The sequence below is a fragment of the Cyprinus carpio genome, chromosome B6, assembly GCF_018340385.1.
Source record: "Cyprinus carpio isolate SPL01 chromosome B6, ASM1834038v1, whole genome shotgun sequence".
Lineage (NCBI taxonomy): Eukaryota > Metazoa > Chordata > Actinopteri > Cypriniformes > Cyprinidae > Cyprinus > Cyprinus carpio.
The window spans coordinates 16,656,684-16,675,113 of NC_056602.1; the positions used below are offsets into that span (position 1 = coordinate 16,656,684).

General features: G+C 37.1%; 1 protein-coding gene across 1 annotated transcript in view; it reads left to right on the plus strand.

Annotated features, from left to right (window-relative positions):
- The window catches only part of LOC109097926 (disks large homolog 1-like), a 129,965-nt gene that overhangs the window by 55,148 nt on the left and 56,387 nt on the right, over window positions 1-18,430 (plus strand). Inside the window, 3 exon segments of the mRNA XM_042725908.1 lie at window positions 3,492-3,582; window positions 3,585-3,658; window positions 10,496-10,603. Of these exon segments, the coding sequence (XP_042581842.1) occupies window positions 3,492-3,582; window positions 3,585-3,658; window positions 10,496-10,603 (273 nt within the window).

The following is an 18,430-nucleotide window of genomic DNA, read 5'->3' on the forward strand; positions in this document are numbered from 1 at the left end:
CTGCTGATAATTCAACTTTGCCATCACTGAAATAAATTACATTTTACAATATATTGAAATGGGAAACCTGTAATAAGTTTTCACAATATTACTGATTTTACAATATTACTGTTTTTTACCATTTTAATCAAATAACTGCAGCCTTGTTGAGCATAACATAAACAAACAAACAAACAAACAAAAAATCTTAGGGACCCCTAACATTTGAATGATGGTGTGCCACATATTTTGTATTTGAAAGTAATGCTCATCCAGAAACAGAAAAGCTGGTAAATATAATGCAAAACCTCACTAGTGGTAGAATTAGGTCAAAGGCTCTCAAACGGCCCTGTGTTATCTTGCAAATATAGAAGTGTTTCAGTGTTTTGTAAAATCATAGAATTGATTTCAGTATTGACCCGTTTTATGTCAAACAGAATGTTTGCCGTTTGTTTGAAGGGCCACACATTTGGGCATCCAGCAACACCTGCTCTGTGCAGTTCACCCGAGGTGAATGTGCCAGGCTTCATAATCCCAAATTATGCTGATTACGCATTTATCATGGAAATGATGCTTAGTCTTGTGGAGTGAATATGGCTGTTTTGGCAGCTGTGGGACGTGCAGCTGTGATACAGAGCTCTCTCGAAGGTTTTCAAGGTGAAGCATCTATAATAAAGTGCTGTGTTTGCTGCGCTCTGGGCCTCGGTATGTTTTCTGCCAGATAAACAGACAAGAGCTGACAGCTTTACAGCAGCAGGGCTAGACCTGAGACAGAAGGGCCACAAGGAGCAGGCGCAGGGATCTTCCACTCCTTAAGATCCTATACAACATCCATCAAACCACATTTCCAACAGTTGTGCACCTCTCAAGGTTCACCCCGCTCTAGGGTAGTGGCATTGTATTGTAGAGGACATCGCCTGTGTAAAGCCTGTCTAGCATTCGTTTTTCACTGCTGTCAAGTTTTCCGAGACCTGTCCTCCTTGGTTGACTGGCTGTGTGAGTGATCTCTCTGCATTTATTAGGTTTTACTGACGTTAGCTCAGTTTGGACGGGCCAGCACAGAGTGAGAGAGCATTGAGCCAGTCGAGCAGCTCATTATCCAGGCAAGCTGGCCCCACAGAGGCAGCGGCTGCGCGCCTGAAGCAGAGTCACTGAAGCACTCAGCGGTGTAATAACATCTCCAGAACTGCTCCCCGTCTGTCCCTTTCTCCCCCAGCAGTGGCTCAGAGTTCAGACTCACCTTTCATTTTTACTAGCTCTGTGGCCTGCTGAGAGTTCAGTTTGAACTTTTGAGTTGTTGGAACAAGGCAAAGGAATCTGTGCACAGTGTTTCTGCTAAAAACTCAGCAGACTTCTTAGGATTTGGAGGTCACATGTACCAAAGTGTCAGTACTAGTAGTAGCAGACTCTTCTGTCTGTTTAATATACTGCAGGGTTCAACAATAATGATATTTTTTTTTGTTTTCTGCTTGGCTGGTCGAACCAGTCATTCAGTTTTTTTTTTTAATTTATTCATTCAATCATTTATTTATTTATTTTTTTAAATACTGTTACCACCAGAAAATAAGGTCAGCTTTATTTAAAAAAAAAAATACTTTATATGGCTCAGAAATAATTAGAAAAAATATTTTTAATAAAATATTGGTATATAATACTTTTATTTTGTGTTTTTACATTTTGTTTTGGAGTTCAGTATTGTGTTTCACTAGTCCCACTATGAGATAAGGTACATTTTATTTCTTAGAGAAAAAAACAACAACTTTATATAGCTGAGAAAAATCTATTAATTAATTAAAAATATTTAATCTGCTTCTTTTTGGTTTGTATTGGTTTGATATTTGTATAACATTTGTATATATATTATTATAATTTTTTTTTCACTGGTCCTACCACAAAATAAGGTCAGCTTTATTTCTTTAGAAACCAACTTTATATGGCACAAAAATATATTAATGAACTATTAACTACTACTAATTATGTATAGTTTTATTTTTTGTTTTTATTAATTACTAAAAAATATGCTAAAATATATATTACTATTATTTAATTTACGTTTTAATTTGTCTTTAGTTTTATTTTTTGTTTAATTTTTATTTTGCTTTTAAGTTTAGTTTAGTTTTGTACACAGCCCATCTGTTTTATATAACCTATATTTAAACAGATTTTTGCAGTATGATTTAATGTTCCTGGGTGCCAAGCTCCTCTGTGTGCGAGTTTTACACTTACATTTTCCAGTAGATTGTTAATTTAGCAGACTTAAATGCATCTTGCAAATGAGAAAAACAACATACATGATTCAACAGAGACAATGTTAATACTGCAGTACAGTTGTTAAATTGGCCAGAAGTCTTCCACATCTTTAAGCTTAGTCCCTTTCAAGTCCTTAGCAAATCGTAATGTAGTGTAGATAGGCTACCACGTGATATTTGTGAAATATATATGTGGTGTATATATGTAAATATGCATATTTTGATTCAGTGTCTTTATGCTTATCTTCAGACTGTTCTGTTGCATCAGTTGCAGCTTGTGATTAGCTTTTGATGCAACAGTCTGAGGTTATATAAATAAGTTGTATGGACCAATTTTCAGTGCTAAAATAAGACCGTGAATCTCTCCATATGGGCAAATCCACTCAGTCTTCCCCCATGCTGCTCAGAGGCAGTGACGTTACAGTAAGCATCCAGCATAAGACCCCAACTTGGAGTTTGTCCCACTTTTTTGGGCATCTACCTTCCCTAAGAAACCTGCCCCCTTTTTTTTATTCCCTCTAGACTTGTGTTTGCATTTCCTAACCCATATCCCAGGAATGCCACAGAGGTGGGCACTTGTATCAGGGTCAACAAGGCACCTGGACAAGATGGATGTCTATGGATAAAAAGCACTGCTGAATAATTTGCGTTTCCAGTTAAGAAAGTAACAGAACAATATTTCACATACAGTCTTGGCAGATTGGGGTCGACTGTGATGACTGTGTAGCGGGTAGGATCCGGGGGTGCCTGGCTCATTTAAAAAGTGTTTCCCATCTCAGGAGTGTGGTCTAGAGAGAAATGAAGTTTAAGTAGTTTCACAGTTTTGTATCAGTGCTGGATTTTAACTTCACAAGGTCTTGTTTTTCCTTCAGATCACAAGTATTTTAAAATCTGAAAAGAAAATTGAAAAGGGAAATCTAGAATTTTTTTCTTCTTTATAAATGCCTGCATGCAGTATCTTAATTTTGATACAGGAAAACTATCTTGCGTCTATCTAGGATGAGCTATTTGTTGTTGTTGTTGTTATTATTATTATTTTTCAATATTTATTCATTTATTTTTGCAGTGATATCATTAAAACACAAACTTATATTCAACATTTTGTCATCTACCTGTAGTTTGAAGAGCTCTCTCTCACTGGACTCATAACATCAAATCATATGAAAAGTTCGTTTTTGGGACAGTGTATGTTAAACAAGCAATGTCTATAATACATTACTGTATTATAACTGTATGCATTCTCTCTCTTTTTCTTCTTCTCAGAAATATAGATATCAGGATGAGGATACCACGTCGCCTCCAGAGCACAGCTCTCCACACCTTCCAGGGGATGTGCGTCCTCCTGAGCTGGTGCAGTGTCGGAGAAGAACATCTCCCAGATTGAGAATGTACACGGCTATGTTTCCCATTCACACATCTCTCCTATGAAGGTAAAATCTCCCAGCATTCCTCTGGCTCCATGGCACATTTCTGTGCTGCATGGCATCTATTCTGTGTCTCTGTGCACTCTGTAAACATGCTTAAATGTTGTGTGTGATAGAATCTCCATCAGTGTCATGTTTACACATGAGCACAAACATACACAAAATAAATTGCATTCATACACAGTACATTTAAAGATTTAGAATTTAATATAAAAACAGATGCATTTGTTTAAATATAGAACATCATAGCTAGGATGAATATTTCGGTTCTGTGTTTTGTAGGCTGTGAAGTACAGTAGTTTCTGCCACTGGAATGTGAAAAGATAATTTTTCTAGCCTAAGCTGGTTTGCTGGTTTTTAAGGGTTTTTGGAAAGCTGAGAAGCCAGATTGCAAAACGGCCAAATCAACTGAACAGTAGCTTGTCCAAGTTTGAAGACCAGTTTAAAGGGATAGTTCAGCCTAAAATGAAAATTACCCCATGATTTACTCACCCTCAAGCCATCCTAGGTGTATATGATATGTATATTTCTTCTTTCGATTACAGTTGGGATTATATAAAAAAAAATGCCCTGGCTCTTCCAAGCTTTATAATGGCAGCAAAATTTTGAAGCCCAAAAAAGTGCATCCATTCATCATAAAAAAAGTACTCCACGTGGCTCCAGGGTGGGGGGCCTTCTAAAGCAAAGCGATGTGATGCATTTGTGAAAGAAAAATATCCATATTTAAAACTTTATAATCTGTAATCTCTAACTTCCGGTAACTGTCATACTTGCTGTCATGAGAGCTCCAGTGAGAAGTGCTAACGCGGAAGTGCATAGGAGAGAGCAAAACAAAACACCAGTCACAAATTAGAAGTGCAAAACAAGGATTTGTAAAGAAAAATGCCGGAGGATTTCGATATAAGCCAATTTTCATTTTTGGGTGAACTATCACTTTAAACCAGCTAAGACCAGCAAAACACCATATTTAGGCTGCTTTTTCTCAGCCAGGTAGATGCAGTGAATTTCAGCTGTAGTGCTGTTTGGAGGCTTTGAGCTCATGTAATCCCTCAAACCTGGGTCTCTGGCATGGGAGGAGGACGCACTAACAAGGAGGCTAAAGACTGCAGCCTATAGCGTCAGTCACTAGTGGATCTCTATTTACATTATTTTACACATTGCATATATTAGCACAGAAGCCTGACTGTTGTCATATCTTAAGATTACTGATCTTGTGTGTGACTTGATTCATTTTTATTTTTTTCAAATTATTTATTTTTCTTTATTATTTAAAAAAAAGTGTAGCCCTGTTTTTTGTTGTGAATGTCCCAACTGAGGAACAGGATGTGAAAATGTAAGAAAAATGTTCATGTTATATGTTTTGGTTGCATTTGTGAGTTAATAAAAATGTAGGTGGTTGTTTAAAATAGGTATATAATATAATAATATTGATATATCGATCGATATTCTCCTGTATCAAATCATACTGAAATCATATTGTAGATTTTTTTTTGAAGTATCGGCTAATATCGTATCGCTGGGTATGAGAATCGATATTCTATCGTATCGTGACGAACCATCCGATTTACCCCCCTAGTAGCAACCCCTTGAAAATAATAGCTCTGTTCCAAATGCTAGTGCCTTGCTATCTACTTCCTTCATAAGAAACTGTTTCTAACCAAAAGGAAACTCGCATTGGTTTGAACTTTTCTACTTTGACATTTCAAACTTTCTACTCACACATAACATAAATAGTGCTCATGAAGTGCATGTGAGATTAGACTCCCAGCTGATATAAAGTATAAAACACTATGCACACACAAAATGAAAATTTTAATAATGCGCTATATAACTACTTTTCGTATAAAGGCTTATGACGTGACTGATTGTTCATTGTAGAAGCTTAATGCAAGTCGAGTGCCAAACAAGAAAGTCCCAAGCTCAGACGCAAGAAAGAATTAGCAACATTATTTATTAAAAACTGACTTCTACACAGTTAGCTTTGTTTATCTGGTCATCATTAATGCATTATAGCCAGTCCACAGAGTCCGCTCTGCCTGTACAGTTTTCTGCAGTAGTTGGATGGAACTCTTAAAATATTGATGCACAGTGAAACATTTGTCAGGAAAAGATTGTGCTTAGCCTGATTGTGTTTTCAGTATCTTGCGTTAGCAGTCACGCTAATTGTTTCAGCTGTGAATGATTCTGTTTACTGGCCAAATTAGAAACCTTTCAGGGTCAGGGGATATTTAGCGCTTTGTTTTTTTTAAGAAATTTATCATGATTAGGCCTAAACAGAATCTGCAGATTGTTTCTTATTTTCTTTATTGATTATGGGACTGTAGTGAGACCACACTACAGTCATTGGCCTCATCAAGGACGGAGGGGAGTCTGCTTACAGACAGGAGGTTAAAGAGCTGGTTGTCTTGTGCAGGCACAACAACCTGGAGCTCAACACGCTTAAAACGGTGGAGATGATCGTGGACTTCAGGAAGAACTCCACTGCTCTCCCCCCACTCACCATCATGAACAGCACTGTGGCTGCAGTAGAATGATTCAGATTCCTGGGCAACACCATCTCTCAGGATCTGAAGTGGGACACTCACATTGACTCTTTCACATTGTGAAAAGGCTCAGCAGAGGTTGTACTTCCTTCGCCAGCTGTGAAAATTCAACCTGCAACAGTAGCTGCTGAAACAGTTCAACTCTGCTATCATTGAGTTTGTCCTGTGTTCATCCATAACTGTCTGGTTTGGTTCAGCTACCAAGTCAGACATCAAGAGACTACAACGGAGAGTCAGGACTGCTGAGAGGATTATCTGTGCCCCTCTGCCCAGCCTCCAAGATCTTTATATTTCCAGAGTGAGGAAAAGGGTTAAGAAAATCACCTTGGACCCCTCACACCCAGCCTACTCTCTCTTTGAACCATTGGCTTCTGGCCGGTGCTACAGAGCACTGACCACCAGAATAGCCAGGCACAAGAACATTTTTTATTTTCCCGCAGGCTATATTCAGCCTGAACAATTAAACTTTAATAATTAAACATCGTCTATCACAACTGACATATTTTACACAGAATCCAACATTTGTACACTTGTAAACCACACACTTTGTAAATAAAATATCTGTACATTTATTTAAACTAATTTTTTTTCCTATTCTTCTATTCTGTATAAAGTACATTATTCTTCTGCACTGGAAGCTCCTGTCGTCAAGTCAGATCTCTTGTGTGTATGTTAGGGATGGGCGATATATCGCATGTGATTGTCACGCGCATTTCGTCAGTAATGGCGATTTAGCAGTAATCAGGGAACCGGCTTTACTGACGAAATGTGCGTGACAATCACATGCGATATATCGCCCAGCCCTAGTGTGTGTAAACTTTAGTGAATTTGCTTTTGCCAACCTAGGGATGTGAAAGAGTGTAGTGATGGGTACTCGGAGGATGTTATGATTTCGGATCACGTGTCACTTAAAGGGATACTCCATCCCAAAATGAAAATTTTTTCATTAATCACTTACCCCCATGTCGTTCCAAACCCGTAAAAGCTTTGTTCGTCTTTGGAACTCAATTTAAGATATTTGGGATGAAAACCGGGAGGCTTGTGACTATCCCCATTGACTGCCAAGTTAAATACACTGTCAAGGTCCAGAAAAGTATGAAAGTCATTGTCAGAATAGTCCATCTGCCATCAGTGGTTAAACCGTTACGTTATGAAGTGAGGAGAATACTTTTTGTACGCGAATATAACAAAAATAACGACAATTTGTCTCCTCTGTGTGTCTCCACATCAGTGTAGCAGATCACAGGCCAAAACCTGAGGAAATCAGCCTGTTGGTGGGTGAAGGGCAGAAACTGCATTTTGACCAATAGGAAGTCCTGTCCTTTCCGGAGTTTGTACCAAAGGTCTTTTTCTTGCCCTCTTAGAGGTGTCTGGCTGTTGTCCTGGCATCTTCATCCGATGGCGTTGGACAGTTTGCTTATGTTAGTCCACCAAGATCCAATCAAAATGTAGCAAACCTTTGTCCACTCTTGTGGTCAGACTGGGTCCTGGAATTTGTTGTCCACTTCAAAACATACTTGGTAATAAAGCTCTTCTGATTCTGATTCAGTGTGCAGAATTTTCCAGGATGGATTTATAGAATTTATAGAATCTACCACTAAATTGCTATTGTTCTTCATCGTTTGTAAAAGCCAGGTGAACGTGGTGGTTTTAAAACCCATAATTCCTAGCACACCGTGAGCAGTGCTGATGTTTGAGGAGCTGTGCTGGGCTCAGATCAGTGGAGGTCCCTGCCTACCGACAGAGCAGCGCCTGACAAGCCCTGCCTGTCACCTCCTATCAGCCTCAGCAGCACAGAGCAAGAGCTAGTGCTCTCTGTCCCCGCACACACACAAAAACACACTCGCTCTGTCATCACTATGAGCCTGCATTCCTCCTAAATCAGTCCATGTGCTCTAGGCTGATGGTGCTTTCTGGCTGCTGGCCCAGCTGACATGCGGCGCTCTCTTAACTCTCCCCCACAACAATATGAGCTCAGAGAACGCGTGCGTGGTGCTACAAACACACATCTTTGCTATTAGTTATATTTCCTTTTCCAAAATGAATCATGCTTGGTTTACTAAAACAGAATTGGATAGTTTGATGATTGTGATTTGAAGATGATGATTAAAAACTATTTCCTTATTGGACTGGCCATGGTCGGTTGCTATCTTTATTAGTGACTGCAGTAGCCTTATGCCACCTTGTGACCGTTGTTTGTAATGAAAGGATCATTAGCAGTTTAAGTTAATTTTTCAATGCTAAAATACTATTCTGGCTTATCTTAATATGCACAGCCAGATGTTTAAAAGAGCAAGTTATAATTGTTTAAAAAATTATAAAATGCTATACAAAATTATAAATACTTTGTAGTTCTGTTTGGTGATGCTGGTGGCAGAGTGAAATAAGTTTATTTCCTTAAAGTTTACGTATTCATTTTTTGGATCCCATTTAAAACAGCATTACATTTTAGCGATGCTATTGTCTCTGTAGGACCTTTAAATGCAAGCTGTGTAAAATTTCTGGATCTCTGCTTTAATGGAGGATGTTAAAGAATTTCCCATGAAGCAGATCTCGCTTTACGCACTCTCTGCCCTGGTGATGATGTGACCGCATGCTTTATGCAGAACAAGACACATGAACCACATGAACCACATGCCCCTGGTCAGGTTTCTATTTACAGACCACTCTTCTGGCAGTCAAGACACAGGGATGCTCCCATCCAGAGTAACGGATTGTTTAACCTTTCGCTTCAGTGGCACACAGCCTGAGTTCACCTCCTAAAGCTAATGCACTTTGTTTAACGTCATATTGATTTAAAGTCATTATGATTCCCTTTGTGCTTGGCTGGAACTGTCGGCACAGATGGACTGTGTGGACATTGTGCCAGTTGTAGCGTCCTGTGACTGGCCTGTGTACTTGTGTGTTATGATTCCCTTTGTGCTTGGCTGGAACTGTCGGCACAGATGGAGATGACATCTTGTGGCTCCCCATGGCCCACAGTTGTAGCGTCCTGTGACTGGCCTGTGTACTTGTAAAGGCCTAATGATATCTGTGCTGAAGCACAGCAAAGCTCTGCTGTGATATTTTTATCAGGATGAATAGTGTGTTTGTCACTTTACAACAAAGAGAAGTGGGTCACGGTATATTATATAATTTGGAAACACTGAGTGATAAATAGAGATATATGTATGTCATTAATATGTAGTCATTAATGTGACTCTAGCATGAATTTCCAGTTTTAAATTGGCTGAAATTTGCTGCATATAAATACACCACTGTTAAATATTTTGTAGTTTGTAAGATTTTTGAAAGAAGTTTTTTTGTTGTTGTTGTTTTTTTTTTTTGCTTACCAAGGCTGCATTTATTTGATCAAAAAAAAAAAAAACTGTAAAAACATAGTATTGTGTAAATGTATTACAATTTAACAGAACTGTTTTTTTTTATTTATTGTTATTTAATTAAAAACTTTACATTTCATATTATTATAGGCTGCTGAAAACATGATTAGCCAAAATGTTTAATAAACAAACACACATAGGTATGTATAGAGCTTTGAATTGTGTAAGTTACAATTATTCACTTTACCACCATAAGGCCAAATGGTTCTAGTTATGTTTCCACTTGAGCTCTAATACATGGTAACTTTAAGGAACTTTCTGTGGAGTTGAGTGGGTGCAATTCTATGTGGACCTGCCTATGGGTAATTATGCTGATTAATCCAAATACATATAGGACTGATTTACATCATTTTACATGCCAGTTATTTTCACTGATTAATATCAAGCATTTACTATAGGGAACACCTATTTCATGCTTTAAGATACACAGCTGACACATGTGATCACATTGTGACCCATCTTTCCAAGCATTCTCAGAATGACTCCATGCTATGGAAATGCCCTCAATTTCCTGCTGTCTTCTGCCACACAACTTCAAGTGTGTGCTTTTTATGAGTGTTTGCAGTTCATCATGATCCATGGTTTTAGAAAAGAGTACTTTGTGTGTGTGCTGCAGTATGATTGATCATCATTATGATATAATGGATGATTAGAGTTCAGTCGTTAGGCTGAACTCACCTCACACCGCCTGTTTCTCACTCGTTTTTTGCATTTGCCAGCTGTTTGTTGCTTAGTGAAGTTGTTGTGATATGTATGTGGTAGCTGCATGGGTTTCAGTGAAGGGCACGATGCTTTCACACACCCTCATTTTAAAGCTGCTTGTGGGCACATTGTTTGATATATTTGTGTGTGTGTGTGTGTTTCTGTCAGAGTGTGTTTGCTACTCATATTTATCACCTGAGCTGCGTGCCCCTCCTCAGGTAGAGTCTCTGGAGTGCGTTTTTGACGGGCCGTCTACATTAGGAGGTGAGGAGGTCCCAGCCCCTGCCTTTGCCACACTATACTCGCAAAGTGATACACTGATGCAGGTAACCCAGCGCAATTCTATGGTTTTTATTCAACGTGTTTTTAATTCTGATTAACTAGTGATAAAACGAATGGGACAAGATTAAAATTGACAGGAATCTGTGTTGCAATTTGCTTTGTAAGCACTAGGTGGCAGAGATGTCACAGTTTAAGGTGGCTTGTATGTACTGTAGATTTCTGTTCGATAACTTCCGGTTTAGATTACTGTATATAATTTATGTATTGTCTATTTTCAATTTAAATATTTAATATTTTCTGACATCAGTTGGATTGTGTTAACTGATAGTTATTAAAGCGACAGATACTCAACTTCAAGTGTTTCCAAATCTGAGTGAGTGTCTTTCTTCTGTTGAGCACAGAAAACCGGTTGATGGTAGCTTTCATTGCTTCCATTGGTTCATTGGCTTCCATAGAATGAAAGAAAAATATTATGGAAGTCAGTGGGTACAGTCAACAGTACAATGGGTACAGCCCCCCCTCCCAAAAAAAATATAAAATATATACATATATTTTTTATAATTCTTCAAAATATTTAGTTTTGTGTTCAACAGAAGAAAGAAACTTGTACAGGTTTGGAAAAACTTAAGGGTGGGTAAATGATGACAGGATTTTCATTCTTGGCTGAACAGTCCCTTTAAGGTGTAATTTTAGCAGACTTACATTTGATTCTGTTGTTCAACAGCCACCAGCTTTTCAGTAAAAAATACTATTTCACAAAAAAAAAAAAAAAAAAAAGGTAAAATGTGTTGTGAACACCAGTTCACATTGACTTGAATATTTTGTGTTAAGATTTATGGTGTTATATTCCTTGTAATGATTATTTTCTTATACAATCTTACACTTCTTAAACTGTGCAAGCCTCTTTTTTTTATTTTATTTACACATTTTTGGAAATATATTTTAAGTGTTTTTACAAATGTCTTTAGTAACAACACATTTGGGGCAAATACAAGTTCAGGTGCAAACAGTTTTGTAGCTGAACACTGTTTCAGTTTTATGTCAGTGTGAAATGTTTGTTGCCAAGATAACCCTTTATGTTATTTGTAAAAAAAGAAATGACCTTATCTGTTTGTTGTTGGCGCTCTTGAAAACGAACTGCTTTCCAATAAACTGGGCTTGTGCCAGTTTCTGGGTCAAGGAGGATTAAATAATTCATGCTTAATTTGTCTGACTTGTTGCACAGCTACTCTAACAAACCATATTCTTCAGTAGGTCAAAGCATTTGGTGTCTTTATGGCAAAATGGTCAAACCAGCCTCATGAGTCCAAATATAACAGAAGGTTTAAGAGAGATGGTTTCCATTTAATGAAATATAATTTTGTATGAGTTCATGTTCAAGCTAGATTTTAAGTCATTGTTTTTCTTATCAAAGCCTCCATGAAGCTATTGTGGTATGCTGTTTGGTTTATTGTAGAAAGCTTTGCTAGATTTTCTTCGGTGTATATGTGTTTGTTGTATTTTTTAGAAGTGATATGTGACTCTTGCCTTTCTCTGTTGACTCATTCAGAGAGTTGATTCTTGTTCACTGAACAGAATGTCAGGCCGCCTTTTTAAAGTGGGCATTTGGTGTTTATAAGGTTTGTGGCAACAACAATTTTCTGGGGGAGGTTGTGAAACAGGGAGATGCATCGTCCTTATATTAACAGGCATGCAGACTTCTACACGAACAGATGGTACAGGCCTGTTAAACCTCATCTACTTTATCTAATATTGAAGTTTATGTCATACTATGACATTTTGTCGCAACTTTTAGCTAGAACAGAACTGAATTAAGTATATTTTTTAAATTTGTATTAGGCTTTCCATGACTTTACACATGAAGAATAATAAATATCTTTTATTCTCCCGGAAGTCATATGAGGTCTTGCCTAAAATCATTTTTGAGGAGTATTTAGAAGCATTAGAATGTGTCTTGTACATTTAGCCTACCATTTGTTTAGAAGGCTTTTTCAGTTCAAATTTTCAGCTGCTTTCACTTTTTTAAATATGTTTTATTCTCACCAGGACTACATCAAAAATACAGTAAAACAAATATTGTTAATAATATAAATTACTGTTTTCTATTGTAATGTTTTAAAATGTAATTTATTAGTGTAATAGCAAAGCTGAATTTTCAGCAGCGGTTATTCCAGTCTTCAGTGTCACATGATCCTTCTGAAATCTTTCTAATATTCTGATTTGGTTCTCAAGTAACTTTTCTTATTATCAATGTTGAAAACCGTGCTGCTTAATATTTTTCTAGAAACTATCATACATGTTTTTCAGGATTCTTTGATGAATAGGAAGTTTAAAAGAACAGCATTTATCTGAAATATATATTTTTGTGACTGTGTCATATTGAAAATCATACTTATGTGTAATAAGTGTTGTTGTTCTGGCCAGCTCTCTCCATATAATATATAGTGGGATGCAAGCATCTGAACATTAATCAAATTTATTTTATTTTTTATTTTTCTATAGCAATACATTTCCTGAAAAGGATCTAGTAAATGAGGCAATTGTTGTTTTTCCGTTTATTATTTAATTTAGTTTTTAAAGGATATGCCACCCAGCTTTCTTTCTCACATCACTGAACCTGTTATTGTATGGCAAAGACTGCATAAAGATTTATAAATCATTTCTGCTTTTGTATTCCAATGAAAAAGTAATACGAGCATTAGGGTTTTTTTTTTTTTTTTTGTAAGACATAAGAGGTTGAGTTTTTATTTTTGGGTGATCATATTCTCTGGTCCTGAGATTTTCCATCTTTGTATTGTGTTCATGTCTTTAGTGCTTGTCATCATCAGCAGTGGAGAGTAATGCAGTAATGTGGCTAGAGCTGCAGGGCAGTAAGTGCATTAGTTTTGTCCAGCTGTATAACGTTATGGGGGCTGGAGGTGGAGGGGTCTCTGCCTCATTCTGCCTTGAATTCAAATAAGGGGCTTTTCTGACTCAGGTATGATCAATAATTTGTTTTAGCCTGTAGCCTCCGTGGGGACATGTGGATCTGTGGTGGGGCACTAAGTGTACCATGAGCGTGAAGACTTCAAATCCCGTGTGTTGCCAAATAAAGTGATGGATAACAATTGTTGACAAGGAGACCAAATGGCTGCACGGCTGCCAATAAGCTCAGATCTTACTGATTTTTTCCCCCATATGGTGGCCCCATATCAATGGTAACAAAACTGTTTGGTTACCAACGTTCTTCAAAACATTCTCTGTTTTCTGGGTAACACTTTAGAATTTAGTAATATAGTATAGGGAACAATTTACACTATTAACTATTTGCTTATAAGCATGCATATTACTAGCACATTGGATGTTTATTAGTGCTTATAAAGCACATATTCTGCATGACCATATTTTACATTCTTCCTACCCAGTACCTAAACTTAACAAGTGCCTTACTAACTATTAATAAGCAGTAATTAGAAGTTTGAGGCAAAAGTCACTCTTAATACATTAGTTAGTTAATGGTGAGAACTGGACCTTAAAATAAAGTGTGACCATTTTGCTGTTGCAGAAATGGCTAAATTGTCTGACTAACCTCTTCATTGAAGTCTTATCAGAGATTGGGTGTTTTGCCTCAGAGTTGGTAGAGGTGACCTCGCTGAAGCTGCAATGAATATTCGGAGCATTTACAGTGAATGTCATTACTTCCTTGCTAATGTTGCCAACTCTTCAGTGGATATTTTTGGCCTAAAGAGAGGATATTAACTGGTGGACCATTATATCTATTCCAGAACCCATACATTAACATCTTGACACGTCTCCAAAAGGTTCTGTAGTGAACTAAATGTCTGTCGTGACATGGCATGAAGTAACAGACAGGGACAAAAGTTTGGGTTCGTTAAGTACGTGAAATATTATTATAATCTTGTAAAATAATACAATTTAAAAGAACAGTTTTCTGTAAGATGGCATTTATTCCTGTGATAGCAGAGCTGAATTTTGAGCAGTCATTACTCTGTGCTCTTAGGTGTTACATGATTCATCAAAAATCATTCTAATGTGTTGATTTGTTGTATTAGTAATTTTTTTTTTATAATTATTATTCTGTTTCTTCTTATAAGCAATGCTGAAAACAGTTGTGCTGCTTAATATTTCCATGGAAACAGTGATTTTATTCCCCTTCATTTATTCATTCATTCTAGGGAAATTTTTGGTACCAATACCAGTGAAAATCCACGGTAAAAAAAAGGCCCAGAAATGCTTTTCTGATATATGACACAAACAATGTTAATTTGTACATTCTCTAACACGTATATTTTAGATTCTCAATTCATTAAAAAGCCTCCGGTGTGTACAAATAGTAAATATCATGTCATGTTTTTACCCTAATAAAAAATACAGGAGCATTACATAGTTAATAAAGAAACTTAATTCTAATGCTCATTATATTAGCGTTATGCTAACGATTAACTACTCTAATAACAGCGTTCATTTCAATCCGACATTCAAATTAAAATATTTCATAGTATTCATAACAGAAGTGGTGTTTCTCACAGCAGCATATGCAAATTCATTCTCTGCCAGCAGGAGGTGCTTGTAGAGCGTGCGCGAGAGAGAGGTTTCCCCGGTAACGGCTGTAATCAAATAATCGCTGAGCCTGCACTCACAAACACTGCTCAGGCATTACAGGCAAGATTAAATGAAAATGACATCCATAATTTTCTGAAGACAGTCGGTCTTTTCTTCAGAAATACAGTGCTATAAAAACACCCACACCAGGTTTAGACTTTGACACGTGCAGTGCTCATGTTTATTCAACGAAGTCAATGCCTTTTGGAAAATCTGTTTGTTGCGGTTAGTTTTGATATTTCCAATATATGGGAAACACTGTGAAACTAACCTGATTTAACCCTTTAATTTGATCTGGGTGTCTGTCTTTAAAGTGTTTTGTTAGTTTGCTGTGTTTCCTCCTTTTGATGTCGCCACATCTCAGTGCTTTTATGAAGAAAGCACATCTGTGGACCTTTCGGATAACACACCAAGAACCGGGTTGACTGGGTATTTGGTACCACCGGTACTTAAAAAAAAACATTTTCTTTTTTTAGTACTGACTTGATACCGAAGTTCCGGGTCTTTTGACAACACTAATTAATTCTGGGGCTTTTTAAGTGTTAAATGGGCTTCTACATCAGCTCAGGATAGACACTGGTGAAAGTTTTGGAACTTTGATCAACCAATTAGCAATGCCATTTTCCTGTGTCTTTAGAGTGATTAGTCACATGATATTTACAGCTCTAGCGATTGGCTTGAAAAGTGTGGCCCAGTAAGCAAAGATTGCAACATAAACTTAAGTCCCGCTTTAGCTGAACAACCAGTTAAGAACAGAAATACTAACATATAGCTTACCCCCTTGTGTATAACTTTTGACAAGATTTGGCTTCATGAATAATAACACGACACAGAGTTATGCCAGTCCGTCTCTGATGCTCTTGGGGTTCCAGACACGTTGCTGTCTCAGCTTTGTACTGCGTATAGCGCTCTGCTCTGAACCATGTTCTCCCTGCCTGTCTGAAAGCCTCCGTTAGTCTAGCTGAGAGCAAAGAGGAGGCACGCAGGGGAGGAGGGGAGAAGAGAGAGACAGCTTTACTGAAAAATGAGCTGTGTCATTCTTGGGGAATCTTACAGACCACAGTCCCGAGTCCCGTAGCATCAGCCACCCCCTTACGGCCAGCATGCCTGTCCACGTGTTCACTCGTGAAGCTCTCTAGCCCCCTTTATCACGATCCTGTCCTGCATGCACTGCATCATGGGATCACCTTGACGCAGCTTCTGGGGGTGGGTGGGGAGTTCAGATCAGAGCCGAGGAGTACTTTGCTCTATCCGGCGGTCTGTCAAACCCTGGATGCCACGCTGTGCCAGGTTTCACCTCAGGACTCGTAAGTGACATGCTGGCCTCCATTTGGTATGCCAAAAAGATGGGACGACGTCTGATCAGAAGCATTAGGAGGACCAAGAGATTCCAGTTGCAGTTGCTGGTGGGTAATAGTTAGTGTTATATACATGAAACAGGGTTGTGAAATGCGTGTCCGCAGAATGTGTTTGCTCCAGACAGAATGACTTTGAGCTGTGCATGTAAATCACTGGAGGGACGAGAGGGGGAAAATATTGGCTACACAGTAACATCTTTTCTTTTTAAATGCAGAGGTACACAGACTTGGTTTTATAGATGCACGTTTGTATTTTTGATTTTGGTGGAAGCAGAGTGTGCTTTGTTTTTTTTAATTCTGAATTTTAATACTGCACTGTTTTCAGAAAGTTACTGCAGCATTTGTCTTGTTTGTTGTTAAAAGTTTTTGTTTTGTAGTAGTTTTTTTTTTTTTGGTTAGTTTTTACAGAGTCCTTAAGGAAACATGGTGATGGGGGAAAAAAACATTAGATGGGAGGAAAAACATATATTTCCTGTTTTTGCATTCTCCTGCCAAAAGTATTACGTTTTGTGAACATTTTGTGTTCGCTCACTAAAATGTAGCATTCGTAAGCAAAACATTTGTTCTCTTGCAAAAGTATTGCATTCCCCCTAGAAACTGTTGTTCGCTCTGAAAACATTTGTGTTCTCTCGAAAAAATATTGCATTCTTCTGAGAAATTTTGCAATATAATGCAAAATACATCAAAACATTTTATTACTACTAACCACAAATAATACCCAAAATTAAATTTAAACAGTTTTGCAAGATAATGTTAAAATACAGCGTTACATTGTATTATTATTTATTATTATTATTATTATTACTTTCAATTACTTTTATGGTATTTTTTAACAAAAAATTTTTTGTTAACAGACAGGGACAAAAGTTTGGGTTCGTTAAGTACGTGAAATATTATTATAATCTTGTAAAATAATACAATTTAAAAGAACAGTTTTCTGTAAGATGGCATTTATTCCTGTGATAGCAGAGCTGAATTTTGAGCAGTCATTACTCTGTGTGCTCTTAGGTGTTACATGATTCATCAAAAATCATTCTAATGTGTTGATTTGTTGTATTAGTAATTTTTTTTTAATAATTATTATTCTGTTTCTTCTTATTAGCAATGCTGAAAACAGTTGTGCTGCTTTATATTTCCATGGAAACAGTGATTTTATTCCCCTTCATTTATTCATTCATTCTAGTGAAATTTTCGGTACCAATACCAGTGAAAATCCACGGTAAAAAAAAGGCCCAGAAATGCTTTTCTGATATATGACACAAACAATGTTAATTTGTACATTCTCTAACACGTATATTTTAGATTCACAATTCATTAAAAAGCCTCCGGTGTGTAAAAATAGTAAATATCATGCCATCCAGTTTTTTTTTACCCTAATAAAAAATACAGGAGCATTACATAGTTAATAAAGAAACTTAATTTTAATGCTCATTATATTAGCGTTATGCTAACGATTAACTACTCTAATAACAGCGTTCATTTCAATCCGACATTCAAATTAAAATATTTCATAGTATTCATAAAAGTGGTGTTTCCCACAGCAGCATATGCAAATTCATTCTCTGGCAGCAGGAGGTGCTGCCAGAGAATGCTTTATAATATAAATTACTTTTATGGTATTTTTTAACAAATTGTTTTGGTGGTAGTGAAAAGTTTTTACAGATGACTGATTATTTTATCTTGCAAATATCGTAGGTTGCATTTGTGAGTCTAAATGAACAAACAAGACTTATTCAGGCTGTGATAGTCATTTTTTAGTCTTTTAGCATGATAAAAATTGGATCTGCTATTGTCACTTTTTCAAAATTCTTAGTGACCATTTACACAAAATTGTCATAATTTAGATATGCTGTTTTTAACCCAATATTTTTCGTAGAATGCAAAAGGCTGAGTGTCAGTGCTGCTGTTTTA